This window comes from Temnothorax americanus, unplaced genomic scaffold, assembly GCF_048541705.1.
Source record: "Temnothorax americanus isolate GAGA-0224 unplaced genomic scaffold, ASM4854170v1 Scaffold279, whole genome shotgun sequence".
NCBI lineage: Eukaryota > Metazoa > Arthropoda > Insecta > Hymenoptera > Formicidae > Temnothorax > Temnothorax americanus.
The window spans coordinates 12574-35464 of NW_027509420.1; the positions used below are offsets into that span (position 1 = coordinate 12574).

The following is a 22891-nucleotide window of genomic DNA, read 5'->3' on the forward strand; positions in this document are numbered from 1 at the left end:
AAACTGCAATACCGGCGAATGCAGCCTTCATCTATCTCTTCCTAAGTCTATGATTGTAAAGAAGCTGTGGTTCAGATATGTTATAACCTATATAGAGCATTGAATTACTTTTATTATATAACTTAAATAAATGTAGACTTCTAATAGGAAAATAGCCTAAAATTATTTTGTTTACAAAATTATTTTTTTTTTCTTATTTAAGTTTTGTTTTCGCATGAAAGGAGATCAGTTGAGTTTACTTTTATTAAAATCTGAGATAGGTATAGATTGAACTAAGCATATATTGAAATATTTATGTAATGAAAGATAGAATTTATGAATAACACAAGAGAAAGTATAGAAGATTTGGATAATGTATCTCCATCAAAACAAGCTAAAAATACATCTTTCCAGAGTAAGTTATATATATATATATATATATATATATATATATATATATATATATAATTCGGTAATTATGAAAGAGAGGGCTTCCTCATCAATTTGGCTAAACCTTCACAATTTTGTGTATTTTGGTTAGAATAGTTGGTTCATCTATTCTCTGCTTTAACAAAAAACATAAATTATTATTTTCTTTGGAAAATATGCAGTTTTGTCATACTGAATATGTCATAATATATTGAATTAAATGGTTAAAAAAGACAAAAGAAATAGAGTTATTATGCTTTCTTTAAAGTAGAAAATAATTGGCATATTGAAAAGTCTACAAATACGAAGTATAATAAATGACAAACATTCTAACCACGCAACTGTCAACTTTAGTACTTAATAACTTTTTTCCTAAGTGAAAGCGACAATTTTAACTTATAGGCTACGGTCAACGTGATGCTACAAATGCTTTGGAGCGTTTTTCTTCTCTTTCTTTCTTCATTAGAAAAAAAGAGAAGAGGAATGCTTCGAAGCATTTGTAGCATCACGTTGATCGTAGCCACAGATTCATGTTTTAGTACGTACCAAAATATACAAAATTGTGAGTTTTAGCCAAAGTTTTAGCCAAATTGGCAAGGAAGCCCCTCTCCTTTATAATTACCGGTTATTCAGTTAATCACGTCACTTAATCAGTTGCATCTGTATTAAGCTCATGTCAATAGTCTGTCAATATAATCTGATAGCAGATTACCAAAAAGAAACTATAATAGCAGTCTCTATAATTTTATAATGGAATGTTTTATATAAGTGGTTATCAAATGGCAAATTCTATTTAGTTTCTGTAATTAATCTGCCATTATATTCTGTTGACAGATTTTTCTGCTAAAATTCTATCAAAATTTATAGCAGATATATTTTGCAAAATCTCTTTTTTATGATTGTAGTTATTTAAAATGTTATCTATATAATTTTATTATTATACATTTTATCATTAATTGTATAATTTATCTATATATCTTATAACTTAACTTTTTTCAGCTGTTTTTAGTAACTTGAAGAAATCTGAGTTTTACAAGGATTTTTCAGTTTCTAAGCCTGAAACTTCTTTGGCAACAGTTTTAAACAAATCCAATATTGTCTTTGTCAGTCCAAAGCAGGTAATATTTTCTTATGTTTTATAAAATGTTAAAGTATAAATTTAAAAGTAAATATTTTGCAAATTGCGTTAACTAAACTTAATAATATCTTGTTTACAGTAAGTTTAAAATTTAAAGCACTTAATAAAACTTAATTAACATTTCAAAAATTTATAATGGATTAATGTCTCCAGAAAGGCAATCCATTGCTGAAGTATATAACAAATGTACCATGGGAGTATTCTGACATTGTGCCAGATTATGTAATGGGAAAAACTACATGTGCTCTTTTCTTATCAATCCGTTATCACCAATTGAATCCTGATTATATTCACGAAAGACTTAAATTGTTGGGCAATGCTTACAACTTGCGTGTACTCTTGGTACAAGTATGTAACAACAATTTACATATTTATTGCATTATACTTATATATACAAACAATTAGATATATTTTTAATATTTTTATAATATATAAATTAAAATATATAATAGACTAATAACTTTTCGTGCGCCTGGTGGGTCTGACAGACCCAAAAGTTAGAAAATAAGTATACCCTGGTATAATAATAATATTAAGTTTTTTATTGAAAGTATTATTTGTTTTATATTGTCATGAACTTATAAAATGATATGAGCACAACATGTAAACAGAAGCTTCTAAAACACTCAGGCCGCCAGCGTTCCTGGTTACAAAGTTATGTCTTCAAAAGTACTAGTGGGTCTTTCAGAGCCGACCAGGCGTACGGAGGATTAATATAATTCTTTATATGTATACTAAATATAATTTGATATAGTTATATTATTGATATTATAATTTTTCCAACTTGGCATAAATTAGTAGTTTTATGATCTTTTGCTTTCTCCTAGAGGAAGCTTTGTTTTCATTAAAAAAAATTGTTTTTTTAATTTTTGATGCCAATGTGTTCAGAATGTTCTAAAACGTTGGAAAATCGTAATTTTAAAAAATGTCCGTATGTGTGTGTGCCAAATTTATCAAAATTTCTATAATTCAAGAACTGATTAACCAAATCTTAAAGAATTATATATGAAATAGTGGTAGAAAAAACTGAAGAATATAATAGTATTAATAAAAATTGCTAATAATAAAGGGGTTACCAATTTCTATCTAAAAAAATCTACATGATTACTCTAATTTCCGCAAATTTTGAGACATCAATCTTAATTTTTTTTTATGGATAGAGTATCATTAAAGGTAGGTTGGTGTTGAATTTGGCGAAGATTGATAAAAGAGTTAACGATTTCTGCCTAAAAAATTATAGGGTAGACCGAGGCGAATCGGATTACTAATTAGCACGATAAAACAGCTTGTTTGAAACAAAACACTAACGAAAACTATCTTAAAACTTATATTGATCCGATTCGCCTCGGTCTACCCTAAGTTATTTGAAGGATAGAGTATCATTAAAGGAAGATTGTTATTGAATTTGGCGAGGATCAATGAAGGGATTACCGATTTCTGCTTAAAAAGTGTATAAGATATACATGTAATTTTATACAGAGTATCATTAAAGGAAGGTTGTTTTGAATTTTGCGAGGATCGGTGAAAGGGTTACCGATTTCTGCTTAAAAAATGTTTAGGTTATTTGATGGATAGAATATCATTTAAGGAAAGTATTGAATTTGATGAGGATCGGTGAAAGAGTTACCGATTTTTGCTTAAAAAGTTACATGTATAAATTATATATGTAATTTTATATAGAGTATCATTAAAAAAAAGGTTGATATTGAATTTGGCGATAATCGGTAAAAAGGTTCTTTCTTTATAAAATTTTAAATTTTTTTAGAAATGTTCGTGGTTGCTCTAACTTCCGCCAATTTTGAGATATCAGACTATTTATAATGATATTATATTCTTCAGTCTTTTCTACCCCTATTTTATATATAATTCTTTAAGATTTGGTTGATTAGATCCAGCTTTATACGCGATCAAAGGTCTATATGCGAAGTCCATATATGGACCATGTAGCCTGAACTCCCAAAGTCAACATCGATTTGACATTACGTCAATTGTAAAACCCCACTTGTGCTACTAAGCTGACCCTTTTTTAATTCATAAAAAGGTTAAATTTGAAATTGAAAAAAGTGTGTAAATTAGAAACTTGCACATTGCTTCCTCATTATTACAGATCGCTACCATTGCTTCTATTTTATTTTGCTCATAAAGCTTCCTCTATGAAAAAGCCAAACTAATAAATACTAATAATTATGCATCAAATAAAATACAAGCTACCTCATAGAAGAGCTTTGTGAGCAAAATAAAATAGAAGCAATGATAGCGATCTGTAATGATGAGGAAGCAATGTGCAAGTTTCTAATTTTTGCATACTTTTTTTTATATCTATATTATAATTTCTTATTTTATTAGGTTGATGTCGCCGACCCTCATCATGTTTTGAAACATTTAACAAGGATTTCTATTTTGGCAGACATGACACTAATGTTGGCATGGAATGCGGAGGATGCAGGCAAAATTATTGAAATTTATAAAATATATGAAAGCAAACCTCCTGATGATATCATGGAACGTAGCGATACAGCACCTCATCAAAAAGTAATTTATATATTTTTAAAAAAGAAATTATATGTGTATATATACACACACACACAGGGTAATTTTTATTTTATGTGCTAATTATCTCCGCCAATTATCCCAGAAATATATCAGATAAAAGTTGAAAGATTTGAAGAAAGCAATAAACAATCTTATTAGAGTTTGGATCTGGAGCCTCTGTTGAACCTAGTAGGGCCCAGGTCAAATTTTTTAAATAAAGACTCCTACTTTTTATTGTGTTATTTTTTTCTACTAATTAATTTGAACAATTTCTGGAACATTTTTTTATTTGCTTAATACTTTTTGAGATATTTTTTCAAGGAAAACTTGGTAACTTTCAATATTTAGCTTCCGATATCTCGATAATTGTTTGTCGGAAGAAAAATAGTACATATCTTTGGAGCTTTTATATATATACAAATATTTAAAAAAATTAGGGTACTATTGTAACAACATATTCTTCAGACCAAATCAAGTTAAAAAGTCTTGCACCACTTTTCCCTCTGACAAACCATTGTCAAGATATCGTAAGCTAAATATTGAAAAGGTTACCAAGTTTTTCAAAGTTGTTCAAATTAATTAGTAGAAAAAAACGATACGATAAGAAATAGGGGTTTTAATGTAAAAAATTTGATTTGGGCTCTAATGAACCCAACACGGACTCACTCCAGACTCAAAATCTAATAAAATCGTTTATTGGCCCTCTCTAAACCCCTTCACTTTTATCTGATACATTTTTCCAATAAACTAACATTTTCTGAGATAATTGGCAAAGATAATTGGCGCACGAAATAAAATTCTCGTACCTAGTATATATATGGGAAAACTAGCGGTACAAAAGGAATAATAGAGGGGACTGTAACACAAACATATATATTTTGCTTATAAAGTAGTAGTTGGAAATACTTCCTGTTTGCTTAGGCATTGGGTAAAAAGGATGATGATTGGTCTACAAAACGGTTGTGCCAAAACATTTTATTTGACTCGGACATAGCTATTTTCGGATAGAAAGGCATTTATAACGCCGTGTGTACAATTACGTGTGGTAATTCCAAAGAAATGAACAGAAAGAACTTCGCCTAGTCATCAATCACACATAATTTTGTAGATAATAATGGTGGTATTAAAGAATAGCTTTAGATTCTCAAACTCCTGCTGGAAGCAGTTCTGACCTCTTAATTATGTTATTTTGTTCGTTAAATGGCTCATTATCAAATATTTAAAAAAATTAGGGTACTATTGTAACAACATATTCTTCAGACCAAATCAAGTTAAAAAGTCTTGCACCACTTTTCCCTCTGACAAACCATTGTCAAGATATCGTAAGCTAAATATTGAAAAGGTTACCAAGTTTTTCAAAGTTGTTCAAATTAATTAGTAGAAAAAAACGATACGATAAGAAATAGGGGTTTTAATGTAAAAAATTTGATTTGGGCTCTAATGAACCCAACACGGACTCACTCCAGACTCAAAATCTAATAAAATCGTTTATTGGCCCTCTCTAAACCCCTTCACTTTTATCTGATACATTTTTCCAATAAACTAACATTTTCTGAGATAATTGGCAAAGATAATTGGCGCACGAAATAAAATTCTCGTACCTAGTATATATATGGGAAAACTAGCGGTACAAAAGGAATAATAGAGGGGACTGTAACACAAACATATATATTTTGCTTATAAAGTAGTAGTTGGAAATACTTCCTGTTTGCTTAGGCATTGGGTAAAAAGGATGATGATTGGTCTACAAAACGGTTGTGCCAAAACATTTTATTTGACTCGGACATAGCTATTTTCGGATAGAAAGGCATTTATAACGCCGTGTGTACAATTACGTGTGGTAATTCCAAAGAAATGAACAGAAAGAACTTCGCCTAGTCATCAATCACACATAATTTTGTAGATAATAATGGTGGTATTAAAGAATAGCTTTAGATTCTCAAACTCCTGCTGGAAGCAGTTCTGACCTCTTAATTATGTTATTTTGTTCGTTAAATGGCTCATTATCAAAGCTGTCCAAAATGAAAAGTAGTCATTACTATGCTTAGAAGGTATCTATATATCATCAGAAAGATATTTAGCATATTCTAGATAATAATATAATCAACATCATATGGGCACAGCAATATACCAAAAAATATTCAACATTTGTTTGTTGCCGCCGTCACCACGAAGAGGTGCCTTGAACTCAAAAAGATATCCTTTACGAAAAGATAAAAAAAAAACAAGGATTCTGGAAATCATACTTTTATATTTTAACTATTAAAAAAAATCAATTAATTGTAAGCGTGGAAACATCATGAGCATAGATAATAAAATGAATACACCATAATACCAACATTGATGAAGTCCTAACATTGAGGGTATTTTGGCCATTAGTACCAATAAATTTTCAATCCTCTCATGATGCCCTACAGTTTGAAATATGTCTCATCTCTAGGCCTGGATAACCCAAAACCTTTATGAAAATGAACGAAGTTCTTTTCTTTTATAAAGATAAGCTTGTAATACAGTACACAGGATACCGAACAGAAATTTCTGCTCACTTCTTTGGAATTGTCACACGTAATTGTATACACAATGTCATAAATGCTTTCTTATCTGAAAATAGAGTCAAATAAAGCGTTTTGTACCAAGCGTCCTTTACCCAGTACCTAAGCAAAAAGGAAGCATTTCTATAACTATCACATTATAAGCAAAACACAATTGTTTCAGTTCTCTCCACCATCCTTAGAAGTTTCCCAGATAGTAACGTGTCTGCATTGTTGCTGGCATGTTGCCGACAACATAATATGTGTTGCTATCAGAAATGTGGCAACTGAGTCCGCATTTATTGGCAAGTTGATGCCTTCACGATATTTTGTATAGCAACTTGCCTACAACCTGTTGGCAATTTATGCTGCGATCTAAAATCGTCTGATTCAAAATTCGAGCTGTTGTTGTCACGTTGCTGTAATAATTCATAGGATCACATAATCCTGTCATATTGTTAGTAACGCGAAGTAAATTTGATGCTGCTCTCTTGCCGACAAATTACTGGCAATACATATATCCAATGTTACCTGCGTGTTGCTTCAAATATTAAATTATTCGAAATCAATTGAAGCAAATGTACAGCAAGTTGTCAGCATTATAAGCAATCACAGGTTTGCGCGATTTTGCTCAGACACGCTTTGCTATCTGGGTTATACTACTAGTTTTTCCGCACTGTGTATATAAAGGCTGTTCCATTTTAATCTTTTACGTAATTTTAAGGTAACCTTGTTTTTTTAAATGTAACTATATATTTTTGTTTAGCTAGGAGTATATAGCCCATTTCGAGACAAATTTATTGACTTATGATATGTTGGTCTTTCAAGGTTATTCAGTTATTTATCATTGTATTAAAAAAAACGATTTTCTTTCAAATAAATTTCCTTTTCTTCCTTTTTCTATCCAACAATAAGAAATACGTTGTTTAGCATTTGTCGAACTTTACGATCATTATGAGTAGGAGTGCCATCATGCTGGAACCACATAGTCCATACTCTGGTAGCAAATAGAACTTCTTCCAGAAGGTTTTAAAGTTTATTTGAAAGAAAATTTTTTTTTTAACGATGGTAAATGATTTCAAATAACCTTGAAAGACCAATATATCACAGGTCAATGAATTCGTCTCGGAATGGTATATAGATCCAGCTAAACAAAAATATATATTTTTATTTAAAAAAACAAAAGTTACCTTGGAATCTTGGAAGCATCTCCACTTGGACAAGACTTGCGTCCATAATAAGATGTCCTCTTCGAAACAGAGTAAGTTTTGTTTAAAACTTTTTTTTTTTAACAACGAATAATTTAAGAAATAATTGCATAGAAAGATTAAAATGGGGCATTCTGTATAAAATATAAGATATAGATATTTTAATAACAAAGAAATAAATATTTATATAATAAATATTTTTTTATTAATATTTATACAATAAATATTTATTACAGTTAATTAACGCTCTAACAACAGTGAAATCTATCAACAAAACCGATGCAACAACTCTTTTAACAACTTTTGATACATTAGCTGACATTGTAAGAGCACACCCTAATACTCTGGCTTTGTGTCCTGGATTTGGTTTGCACAAAGCTCAAAAGCTTCATAGGATTTTGCATGGATCTTTTCTACGCACTCCAAATCTCTCTACAAAATAAGTAGAGAAATAAAATTTGTCGGTATCTATGTGTATTGAGTATATTACAATTGTGCTGAAATAATCATTAAAGTCAAAATACACGCCCGCGCGCGCGCACGCACGCACGCACGCACGCACACACACACACACACACACACACACACACACACACACACACACACACACACACACACACACACACACACACACACACACACACACACACACACGCACGCACGCACAAATATTTAGATAATTAAAGTTATAAAAAAGATGTTATAAATGAGACATAAATAAGTCATGAGAGATTATATAATATAATAAAACAATGATTTATAAACAATTTTAATTTGAAAAATCTTATTCTTAAATAGGAGAGACCGGGGCTATCTGTCTACGGGGGCTATGTGTCCGCAGTACTGCTATCTCAAGTTTTAAGAGACATGTCTCTATCATTGTAACAAGTAGTTGAAAAATGTCCTACGTAAGATAAATGTTGTTTGTTTTTTTGCGATGCCTCTCGCAGACGCTATATACGTTAAAAGAAAAGCGAAAACAATTATTCACATTTTTTTGACGGTCGAAAAATTTGCTGTGCGACAGTAGGTAGTTTACCTCAAATTAAAGTAAGCAATTCATAATATTAATTAATATATAATTATCAGGTGTGAGAAGCGCCAAATCTTAGTTCCGCATTATCTGAAATTGGCAACATGTTAAAGACTGAAAAACGTGGTCGGGGCTATAGGCCAGTCATATTAGACTAATTTAGGGGGGTAACCTTCCAATTACTTTTTTCAGGTTGCAACCACCATGAATCGCTTTGATTTAAGGTGCTGTAAGTGGGAGTAATTTTGCTTCGCAATGCGCATGCGCATTAAAAAGTTATTAACAATATTATCAACAAAAAACGCGATTTTTTTTATTTTTTCTTAAATATCTCGAAAACTAAGCAAGATAAGGTAACTAACTATACGTACCTTTTTTGTAGAGCGTAAAATTATCTATAATAATGATCTGAACAACATTTATTGTCAAGTCAGTCGTTTAGCTTGCACGCGCCGTCAAAGTCCGAGACTCGGATCTCGAAAACCCTCGATTTCATCGTTTTTTTAATATTGCGTCGGTGATTTTTTTCAGTCATTTAAAATAGAATTAAAAAATCCCAAAAAATCACACATCATCTGAGAACTACAAAAAATACTTTTCAGGGTGTAACCAATTTTTTAGACCCTTTTTCTTTAGTTTGTAGCTATGTAAGCAAAAAATTTTGATTTTTTGGACTACTCTTAGTTTTTCGCTGTTTTCAGACCTTAGAATTTATTTGAGACGAATTTTATCGTATGCATCTTGTTGTGGACGAAATTTGCAACAAAAAAGGACCCTTGTATTTTTTTCGTACGACGAACGCTGATTTTTTTATTGACGCGCAAAGTTATCCAATATTGCGTACAGGTCATCAGATAACGCTTGTTTTACACTAAAATAATTATTTTTTATTAAAGTTTACGTAATTTTTCGCATTATTATTAAACCATATTGCAAAGCTGTTTTCAACACATTCTCTCATGTTTACTTATTTATCAATAAATTGTTTATTTAAAAATTATTATAAACAATTAGAAAAACATATTATATTCGTTGTACTCGTCGTCTTATTTCAACTCAAAAAATGTTTTTAAAAAATTTATTCATGTTATTTATAACATTTTTATTCAAACATACAGTGCATCTTTTGACTATTTTTCGCACCATCTCTGAGCCAATGGTGCGTTTTTTGTGGTTTTCCCAGTAGGCCTAATCCACAAGCATTGAATATATGTCCTTTCTATGTGATAATTATTTTGACATTCCTTGGATACTAAAATTATCCAACACGCAGATGTTGATGAATATTAACATTTGCCTCAAGATCATCATCTCACATCTGCGTGTTGGATAGTTTTAGTATCCAAGGAATATCCAAATGATTATCACATCAAAAGAACATATTTTCAATGCTTGTGGATTAGGCCTACTGGGGAAACCACAGAAAAAAAACGCACCATTGACTTTACCTCAGAGGTGGTGTGGAAAATAGTCAAAAGATGCACTGTTTGTATGTTTGAATAAATGTTATAAATAATATGAATAAATTTTTTTAAAACATTTTTTGAGTTGATACGAGACAACGAGTACAACGATTATAACATGTTTTTTTAATTGTTTATAATAATTTTTAAATAAACAATTTGTTAATAAATAAGTAAACATGAGAGAATGTGTTGAAAACGGCTTTGCAATATGATTCAATAATAATGCAAAAAATTACGTAAATTTTATAAAAATAATTATTTTAGTGTAAAACAAGCGTTATCCGACCTATGCGCAATATTAGATAACTTTGCACGTCAATAAAAAAATCAGCGTTCGTCGTACGAAGAAAATACAAGGGTCCTTTTTTGTTGCAAATTTCGTCCACAACAAGATGCATACGATAAAATTCGTCTCAAATAAATTCTAAGGTCTGAAAACAGCGAAAAACTAAGAGTAGTCCAAAAAATCAAAATTTTTTGCTTACATAGCTACAAACTAAAGAAAAAGGGTCTAAAAAATCGGTTACACCCTGAAAAGTATTTTTTGTAGTTCTCAGATGATGTGTGATTTTTTGGGATTTTTTAATTCTATTTTAAATGACTGAAAAAAATCACCGACGCAATATTAAAAAAACGATGAAATCGAGGGTTTTCGAGATCCGAGTCTCGGACTTTGACGGCGCGTGCAAGCTAAACGACTGACTTGACGATAAATGTTGTTCAGATCATTATTGTAGATAATTTTACGCTCTACAAAAAAGGTACGTATAGTTAGTTACCCTATCTTGCTTAGTTTTCGAGATATTTGAGAAAAAATAAAAAAAATCGCGTTTTTTGTCGATAATATTGTTAATAACTTTTTAATGCGCATGCGCATTGCGAAGCAAAATCAATCCCACTTACAGCACCTTAAATCAAAGCGATTCATGGTGGTTGCAACCTGAAAAGAGTAATTGGAAGGTTCGATGTCTAATATGACTGGCCTACTATCTGTCCTATTTTTTATGGGGCAATGTGTCCATACTTCAATGTGTGTGTGTGTGTGTGTGTGTGTGTGTGTGTGTGTGTGTGTGTGTGTGTGTGTGTGTGTGTGTGTGTGTGTGTGTGTGTGTGTGTGTGTGTGTGTGTGTGTGTGTGTGTGTGTGTGTGTGTGTGTGTGACAAATTGTTCTTTTATAAATAGATAATGGTGCGCAACTACAAAAGAAAGACTTTCCTTAAGACGGATAAGGTAGACATATTTAATAAAATTATATTTAGAGCGATTAAAAGAATAAAAATTGAGCGAGAATCTTTTCGTAAAAACAGCGTAGACTTTGGAATAAATGTTCGGGCTCTCACTCGCTACTGTAAAAAAGTAACCTACGAGCAACTACTTGATCCCGCGATTTAAGAATTGTTTTAGATTATTAAGTATTTTCTATTTCAAACGCTGCTGAGGATAAAGTAAAGGCCCCAAATAAAAAAAAGATTAAAGAATTGAGGGGACAAAAGAAACTCATCACATTGATTTTGCAACGGACTCAAAATTAGTTTGATGCCATCGTATATAAAGAAAAGTCAGCTCTACGCAGGAAACTTGTCAAAAAATCTACAAAAAGTGCCTACTATTATACTTCTCTGACTCCAACGACTAGGTAGGTTTTTCATTATTATATATTAATAATAAATAATATTATAAATAAGTATAAAAATTAATATAAATAATGTGTTTTTTTATTATGTGGATAGATAGCCCCTCGTATATGTGGACAGATAGCCCCGCATATGGGGCTATCTATCTACGCTTAACTTGTCCACTTAGAAAAATTCGCCTCTTTAAAATGTTAAAAGATCAACGATTCTATTTTTTTTTATTATATATATATATATATATATATATATATATATATAGCAAGGTTGAAAGGTTATACCATTAAAATTTTAGCCAAATATCTTCATTAGTTTTTTAGTAAACTTGAAAAAAGCGTAAAGTGTGGACACATAGCCCCGGTGTACCCTATAAAAAAATGTTTGACTCAAGAAATAATTTTTTATATATAATTACTGAATTTATTGGAGTTCCCCCGTAGCCCTCGGCGGGGGAACAGGTGGATCAAAGTAAGGGAAGTTAAGAGTATCTGGAAGAGTGTAATAGGGAGGAGGATGATGGAGGAGTAGCGGAGGGCGTGAGGAAGGCAAAGAGGAGATAGAGGAAATGGAAGCGAGAAAAAAGGCGGAGCAGGTCAAGAGAAAACAGTCGGAGAAAAAGAGCCTGAAGAAAGAGGTTAGGGCTGACTGGAGGAGATGGCACAGGCAAGGAGATGGCACAAAAGGCGAGAAGGAAGTAAGGCAGATGCACAACGCGCGCGTCGCATCGTGTAGCCGCGGGCAAACGGAGTGATCAAAGGATCGAAGTAAGGAATCGATAGAGCGAGGTGAACAGTAAGTAGTGGCTAGAAGGTGAGTGCACGTGGCGGTAGTAAAAGCGAGCAGCGGAACGAATGAGAATGGAAAGAAAAAGCGGTGTTGGCCGAAATAATTGTTTGCGGATGCTTTAAAGGTAGAGTTTAGCAGTTAAGGAGAAAGAAAGAGATGGAGGGGGACAGAAGGAGAAGACGAAGATAGGAAAGCATGTATGTTAAATAGAGGAAATAATTAGTCTTGTTTACAGATACCGAAAGAGGAAAGGAAAGGAAGATGGACGGAAAAGTGGAATGTAGAGGAACATTAACAATCGACAGGGAAGTGATAGAGACGATAGCGGAGGAGCGAGCAGCAAGAATGACGAAGAAGCATAAGAAGGAAATAGAAGAACTGAAAAGGAGGATGCACAGAATGGAGCAAAGCTCAGGTAAAAGGAAAAGGGACGAGAATGAGGAGGAATAACGTATATTAGAAGAAATGGTGGTATGAAGATGATGAAAAGAACGATAAAGAAAAAAGAAGGGAGAACGTAATAATTAGGGTAGAGAGAGAGAGAGAGGGGGAGAGAGAGAGAGAGAGAGAGAGAGAGAGAGAGAGAGAGAGAGAGAGAGAGAGAGAGAGAGAGAGAGAGAGAGAGATTGATTGATTGATTGATGCGGTTTATTTAGCCTCAGCGGCTACTTTAACAATATACATTTTACATGTTATTAATTGTCGCTTGGGAATTTACATGTGGTCCAACATTTGTTGCAAGGATTGGGGAAACCCAAGAAAAACCCAACCAGACCAGGTCAATTATTTCAATATAAATAATATAATAAATAAATATATGATTAACAGTTCGTACAATTCTCTCACACATACACCTCTTTAACATATTTGCTCGCTTTTCTTCTAAATGCATTAACATTGTCAATTGATTTTATATTATTAGGTAAGTCGTTATAAATTTTAAAACCGTTGTACATTAGTGTTTGTTGTGATTTTGTTTGATTTCGCTTTGAGATACAAATATTATTGCGCTGTCAATGTCGTGTATTGTAAGAGTGGGTCTCGCCCACAAGTTTTAAACTTTCCGCAAGATACGACGGACTTATTTTTAGTTTCATTTTATGTACAAATATAAGTGTATTCAACGCAATTCTTTGTCGAACATTAAAGAAATGTAACGCATTTAACATTAGATTTATCGGTGTGAACTTACTACATCTAATAATTGCACGCATCGCTCGGTTTTGCGCTTTTTGTAACAAATTAAGTTCAGTTTTGCCGACGTTTAAGAAAATTGTAGAACAATAGTCAAAATGCGTAGCAATTATACTTTTATAAATAATAGTTCTAGTTAGTGGCGAGATTGAGTCTCCGATTCTAAATAAAAAATTTACTTTCTTTGAAATCTTTTTAACTGTGTACTTTACGTGTTTGCTAAAGTTTAAATGTTTGTCAATAATAATACCAAGGTATTTAATATTATCAACGTTCTCAATATTATTATCTTTAATTTTAATATTGCATTTTGCACTTGTCATAGAGGCCCGCACACCTCTTACCAGGATGAATTTAGTTTTTGCAACATTCAAACTTATCATATTATTTTTTAACCAAATTGATAAATTTTTTAAATGATAATTAATTTTGTTTTCAATTTCAATAGAGTTAGAGCTACTGTAGTATACAATTGTGTCGTCCGCGAACATTTTACATTTACAATATTTTAATACTTTTTTTAAATCATTAATATAAATTAAAAAAAGGATTGGGCCCAATATTGAGCCTTGTGGAACACCATATATGGTTCTTCTTTTTGATGAGGTGACATTGTTAAATTTGACTTGCTGAGTTCTATCAGTTAAATAACTCTTAAACCATTTAAGTACATTATTTTTTATCCCGCATTTGTTAAGTTTAACAATTAATTTTTTTCTGTCAATAGTCTCGAAAGCTCTTTTAAAATCAAGGAATGTTACTCCAGTCTTTTGTTTGTTATCACAGCTAATTTTCCATTCATTCAAGACACTTTGCAAGGCGGTCTCGCAAGAATGGCTTTCACGAAAACCTGATTGCTCTGGCACTAGGATATTATTTTTATCAAGATACTTAATTAATTGCTTATGAACTACGGTCTCAAGAATTTTTTCAAATGTCGGCAGTACATTTATTGGTCTAAATTCGCTAGCTTTTATAGTATTTTGTATCTTCTGGATAGGCGTAATTACTGAGTTTTTCCACTCAGCTGGAAAGATGCCAGTTCGTAACGATACATTTACTAATTTAACAAATTGATCATCAATATAAGGCCACGCTTTTTTAATTATTTCTGCGTTAATTCCATCTTCTGTACACGCTTTGTTTTCTAATTTATTTACAATTTCAAACAAGTCTTTGGAATTAACTTGTCAAAATTTTGCCAACCTTTTATATTATCATCTATAGTATTAGTTAATGAAATATCACAGTTATTATTATTATTTTGACTAGAGTTTAATATCGCATTGTTAATTTCGGTTATACTGTCAATAAAAAATTTATTAAAGTTATCAGCTATATCTTTGTCTTTATCACAGATTTTATCATTAAATTGAACTTTATTAACACTATTTTTTGGTTTTTTACTCACAATTTGTTTTAAATGCTTCCATAGTTTTTTACTATCCTTTTTATTTTTATCAATATTCGAGTCGTTGTATTCTCTTTTCTTCTGTTTAATTAATTTAGTTAATTTATTTCTAATTTTCTTAAACTCTCTCTCTCAATCCAATAAATGTCTTCTTTAGTTTCTTTAGCAATTTTATAAATCTTATTTTTCTTATTTTTTAAACCTTTAATTTCGTTATCAAACCATTCTTTGCTTTGCCATTTGTTAATTACTTTAAATTTGGTCAAAGGTATTACTTGGTTTAACGCTTCTTCAATTGATTCGATCACATGATTAGCTATACTATTTACATTGTTGTCCTTAGATTTATCTATTTTATTAATCGTCTTAGTTAAAATTTCTGCAAACTTAATATTGTCAAAATTTTTATAATTTTTGCCAATAAAATAGTTTTGCTTATTTAAGTTACGTTGCTTTTTTGGCAATTTAATACTTAGGATATCATGGTCAGTTATTCTTGGGGAATCCCAAACGTCGCAATTCAAAAATTCATTTGAATAAGCCAAATCAATCATTGTTTGTGAATTATTTGTAACGCGTGTAAACGTCGGGACATAGTTCTTAAGTCCCAATTCACCCATAATTAATTGAAGCTTATTTGAATAGTAACTATTTTTACTAATGTCTATATTGAAATCACCAAGTAAAATAAATTGTCCATTTTCAGCAAAGTCACTAGTAATTTCTTGCAAAATATCCATAAAAAGTGCATCACTCGCACTAGGTGAGTGATACACGACCGAAATATTTATTTCATTCAGTAAGTGAATTGAAAACGTTAAGTTCCACGTATTAGAAAAATAGTTTTTATTATTAATGATTTTAAACCGCAAGTCGTTTCTAAAATAAACAAGAATACCGCCAGTAAATTTATTTTCTAAGTTTACTCTAATGTGATTATAATTTTCAATTACTAATTCAGAGTCATTTATGTCTTCTGTTATTCGAGCTTCAGTTAAACAAACAACTACTGGTTTCTTACTTATAATTAATTCTTCAATTTCGTCTTTATGAGCTAAATAACTTTGAGCGTTTAAATGTAATAACACTTCGTTTTGCTGTAGTTGTTAGATCTTTTCTTCCTCTCTTTTCTTCTCATTTTCAGCTAGTTTTATATAAATTGGGCAATTCTTGTCAAACGCATTATGCTTATCGTCAACAATTAACTCTAAATTTTTTTGTTTCTTATTTTTGTGTGCACAATTAGTACATTTTAAGTCGGTCGCTTCGCAATCTTTGCTGTTATGTGCACCTCCACATTTACCGCATGCGATCTCTCTCTTACACTCTTTTGCATAGTGGTTATATCCGCAACATTTGAAACATCTTGCAATATTAGCGTGGTCAATTACTTTGCACTGTTTCCACCCAAGGCAGACTTTTTCCAAGAATAACAACATCTTACGCAGTTCCGGGCTCACTTCGATAATTACGCTAAAGTCATTTTTCTTGTCATTCACAATTCTCTTAACAATTTTCATTTCAACATTTTGGCAACAATTCTTCAAATTATTTTGTTTAATAATACTCTCAACAATTTCCTTATCTGATAAAGCCGCTTCCTCTTTATCAATCCACACGAGTTTCACGAATTTCTTTTTTGTTTTAGGAATTTGAACATTAAATTTTGCGCCAATTTTCTCGACAACATCTTTTTGCAATTTTTCTCTATCGTCAACATTCTTACATTTAACAACAACCGTTCCATTATTTTTTTCTTTAATACTCGTGATTCCGACTCCGAGCTCCTTAACATTAATGTTCCTTTTGACATTGTTTAAATTATCATTCTTGCTGATGTTTCCACTTGCTGCAACGTCATCGTCAGCTGGCTTTACGATAATCATCGCCTCGGCCTTTTTCTTATTTTTTTGGAGCGCGTTTGCATAAGACACATTTGAAATGCAACTATCAACTACAGCATTGTTATGAAGGTTTCCTAACATCTTTCTCATATCTTCCATCTCCCTCCTCCAACTGTCTTTCTCAGCTCTAACTATTTCTTCCATCTCCTTCTTCAACTTGTCTGCTTCAAATTTAACAATATCTGTTATTATGTTTTTTATTTCCTTTTTGGTAACTATTTCATCATTTATCTTGTACACCAACCAGTCTATCTTCTTCTCCATATTGGATCCTCCTTGTTGTTTTTCTTCCGTCTGCGCTAAAGATTTCACCGCCGAGCTAGTTACACCACTATTACCATCTCTTAATATGCATACCTCGGTTTTTCCAGGACAATTAATAAGTTCATTCGCCGCGTTATACACCTTATGAAGTTTATGACAGCCTCGATGAAAACTCTTGTCACATGGTATACATCTAATTAGCTCCTTTTTAATTTCCTTTTTACACTGCTTACATATGTGACTCGCCGACTCACTCATATCTTATTACCATAAAGTCGAGAGCTCTTCCTTATCGACCACTTAAGATAAAGCGCATAGGCACGCGAGCAGAGCAGTGTGGATGGAACAGGTGGAACAGGTGGACACGCACATGCGCACCAGCGAAATTCACCTCCCGATGAAAACAGAGCCCAAGAGTTAGGCTAGATTGCCGGAAACTTAATTGTCACCGAAAAGGCAACAAGCAGGCGGAATATTAATCTATCGTTCGTGAAAAGCAACGAAAACTCTTATGTGCCTGTAACAAAAATTGCCCAGAGGCAGCTTGCGGCAGAGAAATGTTCAATCAAAGCAGGAGCAGCAAACAGACACGCACGTTGTACTCACCAGAGAGAGAGAGAGAGAGAGAGAGAGAGAGAGAGAGAGAGAGAGAGAGATTGATTGATTGATTGATTTGTTTAATATGCCCAAACACAGTTATAGGGCAAAATTACAGAATAGCAAAACTTAGAATTCGACATAATATTAGAAGTTACAGTCTGTAGATAATACAAAGACAAGATGGCAATTATGTCGCAATTCCACTATATATCTTAAATGTAGCTAACTAAATAGAAACACCAGAGTAAAAGCAAAAACTAACTATGTACATCTTAAAACTAAATGGAAACGCATAGACAAAAGCATAAGCATAATTATGTATAACTTAAAACTAAATAAACGTACACAATACATAAATGATAATTTGTGTAACGCAACAAACTAGAAGCATTTGACTAGATAATGCGAACATTGCACCGAGCGATTCATACAGAAGGATAAAAGTATCAGACAAATTCTGATGTAAATAAAAACGAACGGAGAAGGCTCTTGAAGGATGCAAGAGACGATGCTGAAGTAATGTTATCAGGAAGAGTATGCCAAAACCGTATTGAGGACAGGCGAAAGGAGTGCATGTACGTCGTAGTTCTGCAAGACGGGACGTGAAATACTTGTGATGACGTTGCTAGGCGCTCGGATCGTCTCAGCGCTGGATCAGAAGGCACGAAAAGCTCATTTAGGTAAGATGGAGAATTTAAGAAAAGGATACGATACGTTAGACATCCAAGAAAAAACAACCGTCTATTCTCAACTGAGAGCCAACTCAGTCTACGTCTATACGGCGTGATATGATCGTCCCATTTAAGATCGAAAATAAAACGAATGCAGCAGTTTACCAATCTCTGCAGTTTGGCATTCAGCTCATTGCTCAGGCCATGATAGACGAGACAACAGTAGTCGATGTGAGGGATTATCAGGGTAGTAACTAATTTGGCTCTCAATTCAGTTGAAAGGGAGTTTCTATTAAATTTTAGTTTGTGCAGCGCATAATGGACCTTTTGCGAAACATGTAACACATGCTTTTTCCAAGACATAGTCGATGTAAAATTAACGCCTAAATTCCTGACTTCACTCACAAAAGGAAGAGGTACTTGGTTTACTGTAATAGGCGGTAACAGACTGAGATCGATATTTCTAATGTGAGCTTGACTTCCAAAGATAAGCACTTTTGATTTGGCAGGATTTAGTTTGAGTCCGTTAGTTTGAGCATAGTTAAAAATAGCATTCGCATCTCTAGAGATTAGTTCTAATCCTTGACAAATATTGGCGGGTGAGCACTTAAGATAAATTTGAATGTCATCAGCAAACAACATATAAAGTGCATACAGCAAGACACTTCCAATGTCGTTGATGAAGAGAGAGAACAAAAGCGGGCCCAGAACAGAGCCTTGAGGAACACCTGATGACGTAGCTAGCCACTCTGAGAAGTTACCAGCATCGTCAACCACAGCTTGAAAACGGCCAGTTAAATAAGAAAATATCCAGGTCAGAACGGCATCAGAAAAACCGATCTCCTTAAGCTTAATGAGTAAGCGAAAATGGGAGACAGTATCAAACGCCTTGCTAAAATCGAAAAGGATCATGATTGTAATAAGCCCATTCTCGATTCCCTCCTTAATATCATCACATACCCGTAATAATGCTGACTGAGTGTTGTAACCAGGTCGATATGCAGACTGTCTGGGATTGATGAGATCATGTTCTATAAGGTAATCTGTAATTTGCGAAGCCACAATCCTTTCAAGTAATTTTGACAGTTCGGGTAGATTGGCTATTGGTCTCGTATCAGACGGGGACAGAGGTATACGAATCTTCGAAAGTGGGCAAATGAGCGCACGCTTCCACTGAGACGGAAAGGAAGAAGATCTAAGCGAATGATTGAATAAAACAGTGAGACACGACGAAATCATGGGCCATGCAATGCGCAAAATGAAAAGCGGTATACCATCCGAGCCCGACGCATATGAATGGAGTGGTTCAGTAGAAATGAGCCTAAGAATCGTACATGGCGATATGGTGGAGAAAACAAATTCAGGACGTAGAGATGGGCGAGTAACTAGAGCAATGGCAGAAGTGAAATCGGCAGAGAGAGAGAGAGAGAGAGAGAGAGAGAGAGAGAGAGAGAGAGAGATTGATTGATTGATTGATTGATTGATAGATTTATTATGCCCGAGCAATGGCTAAGGGGCAAAAGGTAATATAGCAGTTACAATAATATCGCAATTACAATAATATAGCAGTTACAAAACCACAGCAATTACAATAATATATAGCAGTTGCAAGATGCAAAGATACAATGTGATATAAACAAAAGCGAAATATAGCGATAGGAGCTAGCATGATATGCATGCTCTCTCTCTTAAGGCAAGCAACCAGCAATCTCAATAATATATACTGTAAAACTAAGAACTAACGCAACTTAAACTAATAATGAGTACAGTGAAAAAGAATAAAATATAAGGAGCAAGTGTTACTGAAAAGAACTAAATAGTGCATATAAACTAAGAACTAAGGCGTAGTGCAATTTACGAGCTAATAATAAGGAATGAAAGGACTAGAAGCTCTATACCAGAAACAATGTTATCCAATTTCACATGCAAGCAAGTCGATATGTCGACGAAAGGAATAAGCGTTGAATTTAACAAAACGTATCCGAGAAGAATTACATGTTGATTATGCCGAACGATCAAAGAACAAGGGACGAGCAGGTCGGACCAGTCAGATAAGTCAAATAAGCCTTGCAAGGTCAGAGTTAGAGTTGACATAAATAACAGGTTTGCCTTCAGAATGCCTGACACGTATTCGACCGCGTCGTAACCATACATGCTTATAAGACCTTTCTTTGGCAACACGCCTTGTTAATTGCAACAATTCGTAAGTGTCTTTGGAGAGAAGCTCATTTACAAGAACACTTCTATCAGAATTGTTACCGCAGACATCACTTTGCTTAAGCAGTCTTTTGGCTCTCTTTTTTGCTATAATAAAGTCGCGGACAGCACTCGAGGCTAAGGTGACTATGCAAGAGCGAGCAGGTACAGTTGTTACGGGTCGGTCGTGAACTGCCGCTGGCGGAGAATTTTTAACTACAGTTCTAACATCAAGAATATGACTAGAAAGATGTGGGACATCTAGAGCGTTAAACACATTATGAGCAAGCTCAGAAGGAGTAACCGACAATGTCGCCGGCAGTCCCCATATAATAAGCTCGTTGCCTTCATAAATCTGCTGAGTAGACCGAGCGGCTTTTAAGTCTTGGAGCTCTCGCACTAAATTAGCATTTTCCTGTTCTAATTTAGTAATGCGCTGACAGTTTTGAGCAACGGTGTCAGCAATTCGAGTTAAACAATCAAGCTTATCAGTGATTTCTTCATTTGTCCGCTGTTGATTTTCAATAAGAGCTAAAAATCTAGCTTCTGACTCCATAAGCTTCGCCATCAGCACGCGCAAAAGCTCGTCAGTAGTATTAGGCGAGTGTGAACGAGAGAAAGAGGCGCCATCAATATTAGATGTAGTCAGTGTAAGAGCCGTAAGAGGCATGATAAACAAAAGTGAGTCTTGCAACAAGCACTAGCGGACTTCGTACCAACGTAAGTTTAGACACAACCCTGCGTGTGTTGTATACAATCGTTTAATCACTAGGCTTAAAAGAAGTAGAGTTCTGTAGTATCGATCCACAATCAGAGTGTTCCGTATAGATGTCGCGGAGATCAACCCGAGCAGCCAATCCGCGGTCACTTAGATAGCACGTGTTCAGAAAATAGCATGTAGATAGAGAAGATCGGCAACGATAGGCGCATGCGCAGCTGAGATCGACGCCTTCCACAGGAACAGCCAAGAATTAGGTTAGAACAAGCGATGATATTTGCCACAGAAATGCTTTTAATTAGGTTGCAAGCACCAGAAAGATAATGATAGCACGCGACTAGCGACAAAAAACCTGCCAATACCTGCAACAAAATGGCCCGGAGGCAATTTACGGCAGAAAACAGATTCACTTGAAGCAGGAGCAAAGAGAACAGACAAGCAATGATACTCACAGAGAGAGAGAGAGAGAGAGAGAGAGAGAGAGAGAGAGAGAGAGAGAGAGAGAGAGAGAGAGAGAGAGATTGATTGATTGATGTCTTTATTTAGCCCTTGGCTACTTTACATATAAAAAACGCTACAACATGTATAACCTAAACAATTTCAGACATTATACCCGAATAACTCTTTTATACATTACTAATCACATTAACGCTCTATAAAATGTATATAGCATAAACAAATTTCATACATTGTGCCTGAATACTTTCTTATGCCTTACTAATCGCAATATCTTTCCCTATCCACTTACGCACTTATCTGCTCCTATTATCCCTCTCTTTTATGTATTTTGCTAGCTTTGTTTTAAAGCATTTTATTTCCGTTATATTCTGTATTTCTATTGGGATGTCATTGAATATTTGGAACCCGTTATATGTTAAATTCTTATGTGCTGTTAGTGTTCGTGTCCTTTCTACTACTATGTTTGCATTATTTCTAGTGTTATATGCATGCCTCTCACTAATATTTTTTATTTCACTTGATAAATATTTTGGCACCATATTATTCCTCATCTTATATACTAGTACGCATACATTATATTCCATTCTTTGTTTTACACTCATGAAACATAAAGCTTCCAACATAGATTTAATTGCCGTGTATCTATTCACATTTAATATTATTCGCATTGCACGATTTTGCGTTTTTTGTAGCATTTGCATCAAGCCCTGATTGAAATTTAACATTATACTACTACAATAT

General features: G+C 33.4%; 1 protein-coding gene across 3 annotated transcripts; it reads left to right on the forward strand.

Annotated features, from left to right (window-relative positions):
- The first annotated feature begins 42 nt into the window (after positions 1-42).
- Ercc1 (DNA excision repair protein Ercc1) lies at positions 43-12805 on the forward strand. 3 transcript variants are annotated; one of them, XR_013257541.1, is made up of 7 exons: positions 43-394; positions 1408-1526; positions 1700-1894; positions 3893-4078; positions 8054-8281; positions 8616-11952; positions 12260-12805. XR_013257541.1 is itself a non-coding variant. In XM_077409926.1 (6 exons), exons 1-5 carry the CDS (start codon positions 316-318, stop codon positions 8258-8260), a joined length of 786 nt encoding a protein of 261 aa, XP_077266052.1. In that variant the 5' UTR covers positions 43-315; the 3' UTR covers positions 8261-8281; positions 8616-12805. The 3 variants fall into 3 exon arrangements, 1 of the variants encoding a protein (XP_077266052.1); XR_013257542.1 differs by having other exon boundaries at positions 12388-12805; XM_077409926.1 differs by having other exon boundaries at positions 8616-12805.
- The last annotated feature ends 10086 nt before the right edge of the window (positions 12806-22891 follow it).

What these genes read in the sequence shown, in the direction of transcription:
- Ercc1 (XM_077409926.1), top strand. Translation starts at nt 316, where the DNA reads ATGAATAACACAAGAGAAAGTATAGAAGATTTGGATAATGTATCTCCA. An exon ending in TGCGTGTACTCTTGGTACAA is followed by an intron (nt 1,895 to 3,892) that starts GTATGTAACAAC and finishes TTATTTTATTAG; the next exon opens with GTTGATGTCGCCGACCCTCA. An exon ending in ATACAGCACCTCATCAAAAA is followed by an intron (nt 4,079 to 8,053) that starts GTAATTTATATA and finishes TATTTATTACAG; the next exon opens with TTAATTAACGCTCTAACAAC.